A 17,461-nucleotide genomic window follows, 5' to 3' on the forward strand; every position below is an offset into this window, starting at 1 on the left:
TTAGAGTCTGTTGTATAGGCGAGTTTTAGTGCCCAAATAAGGGTGTTCCTTCTGTAGTATCTTTCCTTCTTTAGTAATCTTCAGAGCCAAATAAGGGTGTTCCTTCCGGACCCGTATTTAGCATACTACTGGTGACCTTGCCATCACCGTTTCCAGGCAAACATTGGAGGAAGTGTTGTATCCATGATTTTTGTCGAGGCTTTTCTCTACAAGGCTTTTATTATTGTTTTTATTTTTGTACTAATGGGACATTTTGCTTGGAGGAGGGGTTCAAAGCTGGTAATACCCCCTAAGCAGCCTTTACAGACTATATTAATCAGGTTTCACTAGACTCTAGGGTGATGGAGATTCTTAGAGAATTAAAGAGTCGGACCTTTAAAGACCCTGACAGCTACCTGCTTTTCCGGACTCACTGTAGGCCCTTGAAGCTGGAGCTATCCAAGGAAAGTGTTTCCCTTATTAATTTTAAGTAAGTATGTTTCGGAGTTTGGAGAGGGACTAGATGGACGAAGTATTCAAGCCTGGATTTTTACCAATAGGCCCACTAGGCTCGGGTCTAGGGATGCGTAATGACAGGGGGCGTAAAAATTTATCTGGATGATTTTTTTCTAAAAAAAAACTAGACTGGTGTGATTTATCGTCAAAGTGCCAGATGCAGTCCGCCGTGCTGCTTATTCACAGAAAGGTGATTTTTAAATAACATGGGAATTCTGTGGCCACTTATAAACTTTTAAATTCTCCCAAGAATGGCAGCTGAGAGTTCGGTGTCACCTCTCTCTTTTATTACTATTGGCTCAACAGTTTCGTTCTGTTCAGTGCTTCCACTGTCTCTGAACTCTTGAATGTTATTTTTTTGTAAGATTTTTTTGCATCGTTATTTTTGTATTAATCAGACATTTTTTTGGGGGGTGGGGGGCAACGCTATAGTTGTAGTAGTAGCAGTAGTAGCAATGTTAGTAGCATTGTTAGTAGCGTGCGTACATTGCCTTTTGGTGAATGATCTTTGCTATAGACAGCGCTATAGGATTGCCTCAGGTCAGTGGAACTTTCAATTTCCCTTCTAATGGACATCCAAAATTATCCATAAGGAATATGGGGGATTATCCGGAGGTTGCAAACGCCTAGACCCCTTCCTACCATATCAAGTCAAAAGCTTGCTCGAAATCAAGAAAAACAACGAGCTGAGAAATTAAGTTCCAAGAAGACAGTTTCATAAAATTAAAAAGGGTACTAAACGAGAAGAAAAATCACCATGTCACGGTGCATCCCGAGAGCTTACAATGTGGTATCCAGGTCAATAATTGTATACGTTCTTCCGGATTTGAAATAATTAGGAAAATGTGCCCGAGATATATTTTTCATGGAGAACTAATGAGTAAAAAAAAATTATATCATAAAAAAGTTATATCATAAAAAAAGAGATTTTAAATCTCAAGCATTGCCAAATGAGAATTTTGAATGGGACGGAACTGAATTGGAGTAAATTCCAATATAGGAACTGCGTCTAGACATTACAATTTTGATTTTGTGTGATGGATTTCCTTTTTTTTCTCTGTTTATTTGTGTTGTTTGTTTCTGGTGATCATTGCTGTATTGTTTTCATTCTGTATCTTTAATATGAAGCAAGGCTCATAGATCTAGATATATATCAAACTAAAAATATATGTCCTTTTCTTATCCTCTATTGCTTTGGCATTGTACCGCTTATATTTATTGGTTTTCTTACTTCTAATATTTTTATCAGTATCTTGTTATATTTGCTATATTTTGTTATAGTCTCTTCCAGTTAATATTTTGTCAATCCTCTTTTTATTTTATTTTTATAGGTCCCAGCGGTCGTCCAGAACGAGATGGGCCAACGGTACAGCGGCGATAGCAGTGAGAGGTCACTTAAAATTCCATCGTCTCCTACTCCAAAACACCATGAATTTACTCACCAGCAAGACTTGGATGACGAAGAGGTAATCTTAGTAGTAATGAAGTGCTAATACTAGCATGATGATTTAACGGACTTGGATTTACCAGTTGTCAGGCGCTTAAACTGTTATCGAAGGTTAAGTGTCAAAGTGAAACACATCGAAAGATGTTCAATTTGAGCAATCAGAGTTAGATAACTTTCTTTAGAAGCTTATTGTTTTTTTGTGTGTTTTTTGTGTGCGTTATATATATATATATATATATATATATATATATATATATATATATATATATATATATATATATATATATATATATATGCGGTGCTGATCTCCGTTTCTTGGCTCATTATCCAGGAAGTGCAATGGGGGGCTGGGGGCCAACCATCCTGTGCTTTTGCACACCCTTCCTATTTACCTTCCCCAGATTTCTCCAGGTACCCATTTATAGCTGGGTCGGCTCTGGCTGAGCTCACGGAGTCACGCCACTGACCCCCGTCCCAGGCCAAATAATTGGGTACGCTATGATTCGAACCCTCACCCTCTCGAACAAAGGATCCTAAATTCAGCGCACCAATCCACTCGGCTTGGACGAGCCCGTAAAAAGGCATAGACTGCAGAAGGGCTGCTCTTTCTGCATACATCCCTAAATTTCTCTAGGTACTCATTACCTGGGTAGGTACCTATTATCCTGGTTCACATCAGGCCAAGCTTAAAGAGTCATGCCACTAACCCCCGTCTCAAACCAAATATTGGATACGCTAGGATTCGAACCAATGGCCTTCGGACAAAGGATTTCAAATACTGCGCATTCACAAATTCCAATTTCACAATAATTTTTGTTCAGTTTTTATCTATTTTGCACAATTCAGTAACGCCACATGTCTTGATACTTTTATCACACCTTGTATAGGGCGTCCTTCAAAAATGCATACACATTCTAAATAATTGCAACTTTGGTTTTGATTATAATTTTATTATTTGAAAAAAAAATTACAAAGCTATTTTAGCCTACAAGCTATTGGATGAATAAGTTAAAAAAAAAAATCACAGTTCTCTTCTTATTCATTTTATTGTTTAACTAAAGCGTTTTGTTAACCCCTAACGTTTAACCCCTGAACAAAGTAATGACAGCTAAACAAAGTTTCAAGGCAGAGAAATTATTCTGAAGCGCTGCCATAATTGTGGAAATGCATTCCAAATTCCATTATTTTTAGACTTGTCTCTCACTTGAGCGGTAGCAACTCGCGTTGTTTTTTTTTTTTTTTTTTAATTCCGTCCTATATCTTCTTTTGCTTCAATTATATTTTCACCCTTCTGGTAGCGTTTAATCAAGTGTCCATCTGCCTGTCTATCCTAATATGCTTCTGAATTCTAATATAATGAATTTGTAGTTTTAAATTAAAATAATATTCTTCACCAAAATATTCTTTAATACGTTTGTAGAAAAATAAACTCCTACCTATGAAAAGCTTAGATGGCTATAGCCCTACTTTTTCTTTTTTTAATGTCTGTCCTTTTCAGGGATCTCAATTCACAGAAATCAAGTTGTTTAGAACAAGTTAGTTTGTTAAAATCTAAGGATGTAATTTTATCGATTTTTTCAATGAAACATTTTTAATGAAAATTGCGTAAAAATGTATTTTTCAAAATGTAAGGGGAAGGGTAAAAACCTCTGAGAGGATAGGGAGGGAGTAATTCCCCCTGCCCTCTTGAAATTGCTGTCGCTGTTTCTTTGAAGCTTAACTGGATTGTTCATTTTTATTTCTGTTCGATTTATCCATAGCAATGTGTGTTATGTGTATGGTCTACTATCTTTATATTTTGTCTAATTACTCATTTTAATTTTCGTTCGTTTTGGGTTTCGTTTATTCATAAAAGTGATATCTGTTCGTTTTAAGCATGAATTTTCATATAACTTTATATCTACTCGTTTGAGGTTTTAACGTAGCTTTTTACTTCTTTGAAAAACTGATTTTTGGAAAAGGTTTTTTAGATTAATTTTTAAGCAGCATTTTTATGAGGAAAACGTTGTCAAGAAGCTGCTCAAAGCATCTGGAATCATATTTTAAAATAATTAGTAACTAAAATTTAAACAGTCTTATTACTGATCATTATTTTCGTAGGGTTAATATAAAACTAATGTATTATTAAATTTTTATATCGTAGAGTAAGTAAAATTAAACGAAAAATCAAGATCTAAAGATACAGAAATTACAAAGAGGATTAAAAAAGTTAAACTAATTATTAGTAATGAAAAATATTATTATGATAAAAAATTATTAATAATAAAGATTATTAGTAATAAATAACAGTATTAATAATAAAGCATAATGCAATATAATATTAACGTATTATAATACAGAATAGGCGAAACCCTATATAGGCCAGTGTATTCTCCTGATGAGCCCTTATGTTGGGTGTTGCCTCTGAATTATTTGTCTATATTATTTTTTCTATTGTTCGGTAAATGACGACTTATACTTATTGACGACATGACTGCCTATCCATGGATTATTCTTTATGGTTGATTGTGTGTGGCTATGCTGTTTGACCTATGTGATTGTATGGATGAGTAGGGTTAAGGCCTCATTCAAGTGCTGGTCTATATTAATCACTAATTTAGGAAAACAGTCTTCCTTTTCTCCTTCTGTCTCTTTTTTTTTTTTGTGTTTGTGCTGTAGCATTGGTGATTTCTCTTTTCTTGATAATTGATATTATATGATAAAATTAATATGATAAAATAAAAAATTATATTAGTGATTTTGATAATAATTTAATAATAAATAATAATTTTTAATTTTAAAGAAATTCACGTTGAAAATAAAATTATTCATAAAAAACATTTTCCGTTCTTTCGTGACTGGATTTTCTTTCTAGGTTGAACTTCCTCCACCAATGCAAGTTCTTAGTGATCAAAGACTATCGACGAACCAACCCACTATTCCGCCCAGTGAAAAGGTGAGCTAATTTGGTAATTTGGAGATTTTTAAACGGGCTTGCTATGAACTAAAATTGTTAGTTGAAACTAGGCACCAACTGAGTTTTCAAATCTTCATTGAAATGAATTATAAGTACATAGCAACTCTACAAACGGAATTTTGGTAAGAATGAATACATCAAGAGCATCTGCTTTTTACTCTGATTACATATCTTTAGAATAGATTGATTTTAAATTTACCCATTAAAATTTAGTAAGTATAAAAAAATCTTAATGATTTTGGGGAAAGGGGGAAACGTTCTTAAAAAAGGTATGATTGTAATGAAAATTACACCACGAACATTCAACATGTCCAATAACTCTTGAATGATTTTTTTTTCAGCTTTCATCATGTCAAATCTGTGATTTTACTCATCAGTAAGGGCGTACTTGAATAATAATTGAAGCTATTATACACTCTTTCAGATCCAGAGTTTAGTTTTTTCTCAGGGGGGGGGGGCAAATGTAGACTTTGCCGCCCCCTGCCGCACCATCAATACTGCAAATATTACAATTTTTGCCCAAAAATATTACAATTTAAGCTTGTTTCGCCACCCCCCGGGCGTGCTGTCCGGGGCGCTTGCCCAAATAGCATCCCTTAGATCTAGCTCTGGACTCTATGTAAACAAAAGAAATTGTGCCGCAGCAATATGTCGGATTCTGCCATTTTGTGCCGCAAAACAATAATTTGGCTCGAATGGAATCCAAACACTGCCGAGCGAAAACTCTGATAAATTAAGTTTGCAAATCTAATATCACTTTTGAATTCTGGAAATGTAATTATATTGCATTCCAGTTTTCGCTTAGCGGCAATTTTGGTCCTAAACAGATGTGTTGTTATTAATAAACTAACGGTTACTGTGTACTGTTTATTTTAAATACTAACGATTATGCAAGTACTGCATAGTTGTGCACCAGTAAGTAGTAGAGGGACTTCTGGATCTCTGTTTAGGGGGGGGGGTATCTACATCCTAGAACAAGAGGCAGTTTTGAGGCGAAATATTCAAAATTACCATGTGTGATTCTTCAAATAGATATAGAGGGAGGATTCAATCCCTGACATCTCTTCATTTGGTGGAATACATATGTATAATGTGCAACATATGTGCTGAGGGAGAGAAAAATAACCTTAATATCAAAACCTTAACCCTTCCCTGTAAAAATATTAGCAGCCTTGAAACTTTGTTGTCAAATTTCTGCCGGTAAAAAGAGGGGCGAGGGAGACACCAAGAAACAATCTACAGGTTTTTCTAACTTCTCCTCTTGAGATAAATCTTTTTGCAAAAAACACGAATATTACTTTTTTCCTCTCCTGCATAACTATGAAAATATCCCAGTGTGTCCTTTCGCCTTGGGGACCCCGAAAGGGGCATATAGTTTTTTATGGACGTATACCTACTACATATATTTTTGACCTAGATAGTCCTATTCCTTGTCTGAAAATGGGCTTTCAAGGCTCTTCTATTATTTGTTGAAAGCCTGGGGAGAAGTATGGCTGCACCTCATGATGCATCGGTATCACGATTGCCTGGCTCGTTTTAGGGTTTCCTAAAGACTAAGTATCTTTTACAAACATGTTTTTCGACTAATTTAGATATAATACCAAAGTTTTTTTTATTCTTACTTCATGATTTAATTCATTATTATTCCTTCTACACGCAGCGTCAGAGGCTGAGAGTTTGCATGGAATGTGGAAGAATTCTATCATGAGGCATGTTTTTATCCTGTGAAAACCTATTAGTTTATTTGGTTCCTACTTCATGTTCCTTTTGCTTTCTATTTTCATTTTCTCCTTTTTCCTTTGTTATGACTCTTCTTCGTATTTTGTCATTTTGAATTTCTTTTCTATGCAAAGCCGGATTAAACCATGCAAAGCAGCTGCTCTAGCGAGCAGTGACCCCCTTTCTACCCCCGACTGAGATATCCTGTTACTGCAGTATGCAAAACGCACATTTCATTTATCTTAACATGGGATAATCACAACTTGAGTTTTACTAACATTAAGCTCAGTAAATAAGCTAGAAGAGGCATATTTTTACTTTACGGCATATAAATACACATGAAAATCTTTTCCAGTTGCTTAGAACCGCCGCTGTTCACTCTATGTCAAACTACAACTATCGTGAAAACACGATACGACCTTAAAGATGAGATATAAGAACTGAAGTTTTTGCTCTTGGTATCTTTTATTCTGAAGTATATTATACTTTTCAAGCATTAGGGCAAATTTGTTGTACTTTCTTTATGTGGAATTTTTACAGCTTTTTTTTTGGGGGGGGGGGGGGGCGGTAACCATTTTGTAGATGTAACGCTACTGTCTCATATTTTCACTTCACCATATAAGGAGCTATATTCCTTAAGCTGTGCTGACTTTGTCTCCCAATTTTTCTCAAACAGCTGCGTGACAAAAAAAAAAAAAAAAAAAAAAAAAAAAAAAAAAAAAAAAAAAAAAAAAAAAAAAAAAAAAAAAAAAAAAAAAAAAAAAAACGTAAAACAGAAAGCTTTACGTAAATTAAAGGCCCTTTAACTAAATTATTGTAACACAGACCAAAAGTTATTTATGTGAAAATGAAACGTCAGAAAAAGCACCTTGAATATTAAGCATGTGGAGCAACACATTGGATTTATGTTTAAACTATATATTTGAAGTAAACAGCCTTCTTTTTCAATTTCAATATATCATTTATTGTTGAACGTATTTCACAGTCGTAAAACCCAGCTTTCTCTGTACAAAAAAAAAAAAAAAAAAAAAAAAAAAAAAAAAAAAAAAAAAAAAAAAAAAAAAAAAAACTCCATTGGTGCTCTATATGCTTGGATACCTGTAGTTTGCAGCCTATATGGTAATACTGTCCTGTTTCTTCTCTTGCTTTTCCTTCCTCTCTTTATCTTTTTTTTTGCTTTTATAAATTTGTCTTTCCACATAGTTATCAGTCCAGTATTAAAGATATATTTATTGACTGATCTTAGTAAGTTTGGAAAATCATTTGAAACCTTGTCTATATTTGTCATCGATCCATCGATACATTTGGTTCATCTGAACTAAAGATCCATTGGTTGATCCGAATGTTGTGCCGGTTAATTACCTCTTACACTGTTGCTGGCCAGTAGAAACCTTTGAAATAATATTCTACAACGGACTATCCTAACAGCCGATTGAGATAAAATGTTCTTGAAAAAAGAAAAAAAAAATCCAAATCCCAGGTATTTTTCACGCCAAGGTACAAAATAAATAGAAAATATGATACCATATTGGTTGTGTAAGCGCTCATAACAGCATAAAATTGCTTTTACCCTCCAAAAAACGTCCTTAAATTTCTCAATTAAATCAAAATAAAACAAACGACCAGATGTTGTTAAAAAAATAACTTCTTGGTCTTTTAATTTAGCTCAGGATATTATTGTTTAGTTGTTTATATTTTTCACATTCGAAGAAGGAAAGTTTTTAAATAAATTTGATTTATTTTCTCTGCAAAATAATTTTCCTTCTGTTTAAAAATGATAAGAGGAAATTGTGAAATAGTTTCCATTTTGGCCTTTCAGTATCAATAGAGGCAGTAAAAAAAATCAGTACTAACAAATTGGCACGTATGTAGTAATTTCTTTCAAATGGGGGTCAGGGATGTTACTTTGTTACGTGCAGGAAATCGAGAAAAATGTAAAAGAATAGGCTAATTGTATGCACATATAAGAAATTATAAACAATTTTAAAATTATAGGCAATGGCAATTTTAATGAAGACTTGTACCACGACCTATTAGAATGTAACTTTTTTTTGGGACGTTTTGAGTGTTTCTCTTAGTAACGTACAAAGAAATCGTCTGAAGTTTTGAAATATTTCTGAATCACTTTAGATTTTCTATTATTAAAAAATGAGATCCACTGATTCTTTCAAATTCTAAAGAGGGAAACATTGTAAAATAAAATAAAGAAATGACATGAGATTGCCATTTTAAGTTCAAGGCCATTAGGGTATTTTTGGAGTTCAACCGATTTGCTTATTTACCGACTGTTTACACCGTTTAATAGATTCACCCGAAAACCAAAAAACCTTTTACGTAGTATGCTTTGATTTTAGAGATCCAACCTGAAGCCCAGTTTATGAAACGATGATATTTATTAGACACAATGCTTCTAAACTAAACCACTAAAAAAGTAGATAGACTATTTTAGAAGCATTTTGCTTTTTTGAACATGCTGAATTTTAATCAGAATTTTTTCATTTTATCAGCAACGTAAAACTGGATTTTTAATTTTCAATTCATTTTTAAGAGTTCTTCTTACATGCTTTTATTCTTTTTAGTTTTAAATAATTAAATTGATTGCGAATACTTTTTTTTATATGAATAAATCGAAAAAATAAAAGCTGCTTGCGGAGATTTTGGGAGGGTTACAACGCTATGTAAGGAGTCCAAAAATCGTTTTATCCCTTATAAATGTCACATTTGTCTTTGTAGGGTAATGTACTTGTTACATTACCTTGCGTTACATTACCTTACTTTACATTACCATTACGTTTTTGTGTTTTTGTTGCACTGCTTTGTTTAAACTAAATCCCTCTTTCTCTTTATCGTAGTTGAGCTCATATCTAAAGTTCTAAATCAACTGGACCGCCGAAAGGAGCAAAAAATCTGTTATCAAAATAACTTCACTTTTGCTTTAGTTACATTGTTACATAATTCAGTAACAACCAGGCATGTTCCATTGCATATACCCTATGAAATATCTAAATCTAAATTACGCATTAGTATAATTATCGTTTTACTCTTTAGTTTTAAGTCATAAGGTGACAAATCAGAAATTAAAAACAGTCGCTAAGAAAAAGCATATTGATTGTTTAGCAATACGGGTGTGCCAGTCAAATATAGACATGTGTCATTTGCAATGTTGTGGGAAATATTTTTTAAATGTAATTGACTACAAATACAAATTATTCATACCACAAAGTAATTAAATAGTAATTGGAAATACATTGCCAGTGAAATAATTAGTATTTAATTGCAAAACACATTTTTAAAATACAAATTACTCTAGTTACAAAACCCCTTTTCTCAAAGTGTACCGTTCATGATGAAAATTCTTAAGAAACTCATAATCAAAGTTTGGAGTTTGCTTTTAACAACGGAAGTTTCTCCAACCTCTTATCTCCAAGCTGACTCTTTTTAGTAGTGAAAACTGAACCTCAAACAGAAAAGACCGTTCTGGTAATGATATGGCAGTACCATACATTTCCACCTTTTGGAAAACACTTGAAACGTCTGGATGTTCTTTTTAGGACTCCACCGAACGGTTTTTTTCGTCTTTGAACCTCAATAACTGAATTTTCATGTTACAGCCAAAAGAAGAAACCGTGGTCGTGTCAACACCATCATTGTCCAAAGTAAAAACATCATAAAATCGATCTACGTCACTTCGCTGTACTGGGCATCGTAATCAGTCAAATGATCATCAGCTTTGGCTAGCAAAACATGTTTCATTTCGTCATAAATCACATCAATGATGCCGTCACGAATATCTTCCGGTATCCATCTTCCGTTGAAGCCAGGGTGGCATCCACTAGTTATTGCTAGCTCCTTGAAAGTAGGTTCACTTAGCTCCATTGCAAAAGTATGTGCAAACCGGTTCTCTAAACCCTCCAAGGTCGCTTCCACAAGAGCTTGTGCGTGCTTGATAGTGTTTTTGTTTCATGTCAATCATTTTCTTTCTCTGTGCGATCAACGTGGGCAACAGTGTCCCAAGAAAACAGTTCTTGTACCCTTATAGTATGTCAAGTGCCCTTGTGACAGGCTAAGTTATCTTTGCGTGAGAAACTCAAGCTCAATCGCTTTCAACTGTGGTAGGTTTAGTTTGGTGTAAACCTGTCCAATCTGGTTCCGCACTTCGATAATCCTTTTCACAGCATCGCGTCGAGAATTTCACCGAGTTGCATTGGGAACAATCAGCTGCTTTGACATTAAGTCTTGGACTTATCAGAGGCTTTTGAGTACTGCGTCGTCGCATTCCATAGTGTTTGACACTTCCCCATTGAAGCATGGTACATGTTTTTACACGTTACATTTGACATGGCTGTTCCACTATTTTTACTAGCAAAATGTTCAGCGTTTGGCTCGCATAACGCCAGTGCATTCACTTCTAAATTATTCTATTTCATCCCACTTCTGTGTCTGCAAGTGAAGAAAATTTTCAATATGGAGGTGTCATTTTCGCTTTCAAAATCTCCATTATCATCATTTCTATTAGCCATAGTGGCTGTGGGACTGACTGGATATGCAAATTCCCTGAAAGCTTTCAAAAAATTACTGCCATTGTCTGTCAGTTGTCATAATTTTGGTGTACAAGAGACCATATGCTTTGTGAGTCTTGTTAAAATGATCGGCCCAAGAAGAAATAATCATGTCTGCCTCTGAATCTTTAACGAGTGATTGGAGCTGATCCTCGGTTAAGTTCATCCTTTCACCAGTGTGCGGTAACGGCAATGTAGCTTCTATTATTTGCAGCCCATATATCTGCTGTAATGCGCACATAATCCTAGTCAGTAAATTCTTGTTCATAATTGTCATCATCTCTAGGAACCACTTGTCTATACAAGTAGACAGGGTGTCTCGACATATAATTTTTGCATAAGGAGCCAAGACTTGCCCAAGGTTTTCGAAAGCTTTTTTCTTCACAGTCACAAGAGACCGCATTTCTTCAATTATGTAGTCCACTATGAGATCATCAGTTTGCCTTTGATAAAGTTAACTTGGCTTTTTCTTAAAGAAATCTACTCGGAGTTCTTTTTCTAAGCGGTTGTTCTGTAATGACTTCAATATCCCGACTGCTGCAATCCTCAGGTTGAATTGGAGGTTTACACCCTCTTCTGACGTCTCTGACTCACTACCATCAAGGGTTTTTGTGAAAATACGCTTTTTTCTTCTTTTTTTTTCTCCTGGATCTCCTTTTACTTAAAAAAATCATAAGCCTCTGATGGATGACCACGCTTGAAAATGAAACATTTTCAGACACCTGCACTTACCTGACAAAGCAATAAATTGTGTACAAACATTTTATTGAAACAAGATCTTTAGCGAAACATGTTGTTATTGAGGGATACAAATCTACGTTTCATCACTGACCAGCTAAAGAAGTAAGGAAAAAAAACCTCAGCAGAGCAAGATATAAGTGGGACACATTCTTAGCAACAATTTCTTTTATTTTATTCAAAATATCTAGACAGAAAAAGAGCCCATGTGAACAATTGTACTTTTTTTCATTCCCCATTTGTTAAATATTTCAATTTTTCTGTTTCAAAATAAGGCAAACCGGTTAGGCGGTTGGGGAGTAGATGTCCAAAAACCTTTTCTTCGGGCCTATATGCATTGAGACAGTAAAAAATTTAGCCTAAATCCATTTACAGTTTGCGTATTCACGCTTTAGTCTCAGTCTTCTAAATTGATTCTGTTGCACACTGCATCCAAAAGACCTCAAATTATTCTCATCTCAATTAAAAGCTATTTTGCTTCTCAAACCTTGTTTTTAATGTTGAAGGAACATTGACAAGTCTACTTGCCATCAGATGTTATTTAGTTAATTATTTTTATGCTTATCACCTGTCTCATCTCCACATGAATGTATGTTTTAACCTGATGTTATTATTTGCCTGACAAGAAGTAAAAGCTTTAACCATAGACTAAGATTTTAATAACTTCTCAAAAACCTCTACACATTCGTTCCACCTAATTCTAGTGCCTGATGTTCCGGTTTTTATGACACAGATATAATGCTTTTCAGTTTAATTTTATCACACTCAGTACTCATTCCAGTTCTGTTAAAAAAGTTTAAAATGCTTTCCTTACTTCAAAAGCCTGAATACTAACAGTGACGACCAATTAAAAATTTTACCTTGGCTACTGAGCTTTTGTGGTTTTTGCATACACTTACTCTACAAATCTAGCTGGCCTCCAGTACAGTGTTCCTATAGGTCTTCTTCTAAATCAACATCTTAAAAAGCTAGCTATACAAAATACAAGCCGAAAAAACATTGAACAGTCTCGAAAACTGAGTTTGATAGGTAGAAGTATTTAGGAATATTGGAAAAAGTTAATTTGAATTCAAACACAGAGATAAATGATTAAATATGTATTTAAATTACTTGATATTATTTGTAATTAAATACATGTTCCTTGTATAAGGATATACAGTTGAAAAATATATTTTATCTTACATTTTGTTTTTTTTTAATTACAAAAGCGAGTAGATGTAGCAACTTCCTTTAAAATGAGCCTTTAAAACCTCTCTAGGATTTTCTAGTGCCATGCTAGCAGCAGAGTTTATTAAAATACGGCCTAGCCGTACATACCAAATATCTCTTGAGCTTTCTGGAATTTAGCAAATAAAGCCTCTAAAGCTACAAACAAAAGATTGAAAAATGTAAACCTGTATCACAAAATAAATTCTATATTGTAAACAAATTACTCGTTATTAAAGAGTGTCCCAAGATAATTTGTATTGACTCTCGCATGTCTGTCTGGATAAACTCCTTGTTTCCTTTCTATTTTCCTTATTAGGTTCATTTCCTTGGATAGACATAAATTACCACTCAGAGCTGTGCCCTTTTTATGATATTGTAGGGTGCCAATTCACTGTCTTATCCCTTATTCCATTCAGGAAATTGGATTACTTGACAAACGGTTAATTGTTCTGTTTTTCAACCGTGAATAATTCATATGCTAAGTAACGTTATAATAAATAAATGCAAAAAGTAGATCAATGAAAAGAACAAACGATGTAATTTTTTCTTACCGAGAAGAGTTAAAAACCATTTTAAAGTCACGTTTGTGGAAAAATTTAAATTATGCACGACTACAGTGACAGGGGTTGATTCTATGTGAAAATTGTTAAGTTGAGTTACATTCAACGTTTGAGCGTAATGTAATATAGATGCACTTAGAAACCGTTCAAACCTGCTTCAAAGCATGCTTACTTACTGTACTTTTGGCAAAAACCAAACGAAGACCAATCCCTAGTGCTAGCGGACGACCAGATTCACTGACTTTATTCTACACGATCTGTCACCGGCAGCCTCTTGTGTGAGCTTCAGCCATTCCTTATTCTAATAAGTTTGCGTCGGTGAAAGCCATCCTAAGAATCAAGATTAATTTTGAATGAAGGAATGAATGACTGTATTTAAAGCCATTTTTCAGGCCGTATACATACATATACAACAACAAACACACTATATCCTGTAACACTCGACTTTCGAATAATAAGACCGTTCCGGACCAAATTTCCAACTGCTACTATATTTACTTTGGACGTCGACTTCAAACTTCAAAGAAGGGGCTCACAACCACCTGCCACAAGAAAGCTCCCTCTTACCTCATTTAGCCACTGACACCTGAAAAGAGTCTGGTCCAGCCCATCAAAATCACCGCAAATTGGGCAAGTACACCGCATTTTTAACCTATAACACCTATTTTTCCGAACATTATAAAGAGGAAGACAGTTTCCTCGCACCTGCATCCATGACTTCAGGGGTTCTTTTGGAATCAATAACTTAAAATAAAACACTTCATCATATTTTATTTCACCTTATAGTAAGAACTTAAGCTTTCCGGCTGGCGAAGGTCGCTCCACCATTTCTGGATTTCTTGATCTTCCAGCCTCAATTGGATCTTTAGAAGAACTTTGTGATCTGAGATTGGGCCCTCACCTCCATTCCATGCATACGATAAACCTGTGCTGTCCAAGAGTTTTATGACATGAAAAGGCCTATGAAATGTTGGAATGTTGGCGAGTGATTCTTCCTCTATCCCCAGATCTCCGTTTTCAGTTTGGAAGAGGGTAACAGTTGAAGAAAGTGCTAAATATGGTTTTGATTGGTCGTCGTAGCGTGTATGCAGGGAATTTTAGTCATTGTTTTTTTATGATTACTGAGAGAGGTGTTTTTGGGCGCGGCTCCTTCAAAACACAATGTTTGATATGCTAGACCATTAACTGAACCGTACAATATGACCCATGTAACGATGATCCAATGCTTCTAGGGAGCGAGTTTCTTCGGGTTTTAGAGGCTAAGTTTTACTGGCGTACAGAAGAATACATCGGACGATGTATTACATTACCATGTATGTACGACGTATTTACGATGTATGTATATCGGACGTTAAGTTTCTATAATGATTTCTGACCTTCTCCAAAGGACTTTTTCATACTTATGAATGCCTCTCATGCTTTTTCTAGTCATTCTGTAATGTTGGTCTCTGCGCCACCATTTGGAGATAGGTTAGGCCTGTGGTGTGGACTCTTCCGTGGTATTTATGGCGTCGTCTTCCAGTTGAATAGCTGAATCATTCTGGGTAGTTGTTTTCATCCTTTTTAGTCCTTCCTTGCTGCTGATAAGACAATATTTCCTCGATAGGTAGTAAACATCATTATCTATTTTCTGGAGCTCCTCAAATGTACTGATCAAGAGGCCTAATTGTCTGCGAAGTCAAGGTCTGTGAGGGCAATTAGATTGGCGTCTTTCTACCTGGCTACAAACACATATAAGTACAAAGGGGACGTGTCATTGTCCAGTGAATAATGTGGCTAAAAGGGACTGAAGAAAGGGAACACCCTTGTTTGACTCCTGGATCAATGTCAAAATCTGTTGTCTCGCCATTGGGAGTTAGGACTCGCATAACTGTAAATCTATAGGCTTCTTTAAGTAGCTGGATCAGCTCTCTTGGTATCCTTCTCCGTGATCTTTCAGTGGTTGGCTCTCATAAGGGAATCCAACGCACCAACGAAGTCGAGGGCAAGAATACGAGTATGCTCTTGGCAGCCCTACCAGGCCTGAAAACTATAGCTTATCTCCGAAACTGTAAGTTTATCTTGTCTTTTTAGGTTGTCTCGGTAGTCTTTCATGTGGTTTAGATTCGTTGTAGAAAAGACATTCATTGTTCATCCTAACGGTGACATACATTGATAGTTCTAATAGACCGCCTTATCGCCCTTTTCGTAGACCAGCACCAGTAATGAGATCCTCCTGTCTGGGATATTACTTCTTTGTCTGCTCCTCAGTAAGCAAGTATATCAGCTGGAATAAGATAGAGAGAGAGGGGGCGGCATGATATGTCCGTCTTCACAAGGATGCCATCCTCTCCAGGGACCCTAATGTGTTTTTTATTGTAAGAGATTGAAAAATGACAGCAAGAGTCGGTGGCAGTAGGTCTAAGTGATGCATCTATCTCGATACATTCTGAATACCAGACAAGTCTCAGGAGATTTTTAGAAGGGTTAAACAGCTAAGACAAAATGCTCTTTCCACTTTGAAGTGCACAGATACAGAGAAAAAAAAGCTGAATGTTTAACATGATAACATTGGCAAGTTAACCCATTAGCTGTTAAAGCTATCAGTATATAAAAGACAAAATCTAGAGGATTAGATTTGTCCTCTTTGTCGCGTTATAACGTTATCACTTTACTAAAACCTTTAGTGAGATGAGTACTAAAATGTGAACCAAAGCAAGATATAAAAGAGTATGCAGTGATATGTTTACCCCTTAATTATAAGCGAATACAAAGCTGTCAATATAACAATTACGATGTGTAAACCTTCACCTCATTTTGAGGACCCAAAAATCGTTATTTCTCAATTCGATATTTGCTTCTTTTTTGTTCTTCTTCGTTTCTCGCACAATATCATTTTATGTCGGTATACTTTTTCTGCATGCTCATTTTGGCCTGATCGTGAGCGATCAGGTCAAATCGAAAACATTGTTGTTTTGATTATATCCCTTGAATGATACCTGATCTCTCCTTTGCTGAGTAAATATTTTGTCCTATATCTACGTCACCATTCTTTTCTTGTTCCATGTTCTCCGGAATTTAATAAGATAAAGTAAGAAAAGGAACTATTAAATGAGTTTTATAGAAGCTTGTCAGGTATTTTGAATTTATGTTCATCTTTTATTTTGATCGCTTGTTTCTATGTGATACTCTACTCACGCTTTGCCTTGTGTAGAGCCTGGGAATCCTAGGAAATATTCTTCTGATAAAATTTGAAAAATCCATAAAATAAGGGACTCTTATTTAAGGTTCATCTCTAGATACTGCTAGGAGTCCGGGTGTTCAAAAAGTATATATTTTTTAAATAATTAGCATGAACAGAACTGATGCTAAATCACTGTTTTTATTTGCATTTTGTGGGTTTTAGGAATTAGGGTGCGAGAATAGATTTAAAAATTGATGCTAATGGAGACTAAGTCTCTTAAACTGTGAAGGAATAAGGATATAGATGTGATTTTAGTTAATGATAAAATTGACTGATTTGATAGCTTCACTAACTAGACGGCATTGTTGATAAGGCGTGTGTATTGGGTTGTTCGTGACGCAAAAATTAGAATAGCCAAAGTATAGGATGTTTTTGCAGTTGAAAAAAGTTTGGAAGAATAGGAAGGTAGGCTTAGTACTAAGGTTACAATACTACATTCAAGTATGATTCTGAAACGTGCGAGCTTCCAAAGGTGGAGGAATATATTTAGCTGCCTTCCAATGGAATTGTTTAAAAATAGCATTAGGGACTCGTTTGATCGACCACATGTCAAAC

The 17,461-nt window shown here is 35.1% G+C and overlaps 1 protein-coding gene across 3 annotated transcripts in view; it reads left to right on the plus strand.

The window, feature by feature from the left end:
* The window catches only part of LOC136032165 (triple functional domain protein-like), a 393,821-nt gene that overhangs the window by 331,883 nt on the left and 44,477 nt on the right, over window positions 1-17,461 (plus strand). For all 3 annotated transcript variants that reach the window (XM_065712353.1, XM_065712354.1, XM_065712355.1), the window contains exons 34-35: window positions 1,827-1,961; window positions 4,797-4,877. In XM_065712353.1, coding sequence (XP_065568425.1) covers window positions 1,827-1,961; window positions 4,797-4,877 — 216 coding nt within the window. The remainder of the gene's footprint in view (window positions 1-1,826; window positions 1,962-4,796; window positions 4,878-17,461) is intronic.

This window comes from Artemia franciscana, chromosome 10 (genome assembly GCF_032884065.1).
Source record: "Artemia franciscana chromosome 10, ASM3288406v1, whole genome shotgun sequence".
In the NCBI taxonomy this organism is placed as follows: Eukaryota; Metazoa; Arthropoda; class Branchiopoda; order Anostraca; family Artemiidae; genus Artemia; species Artemia franciscana.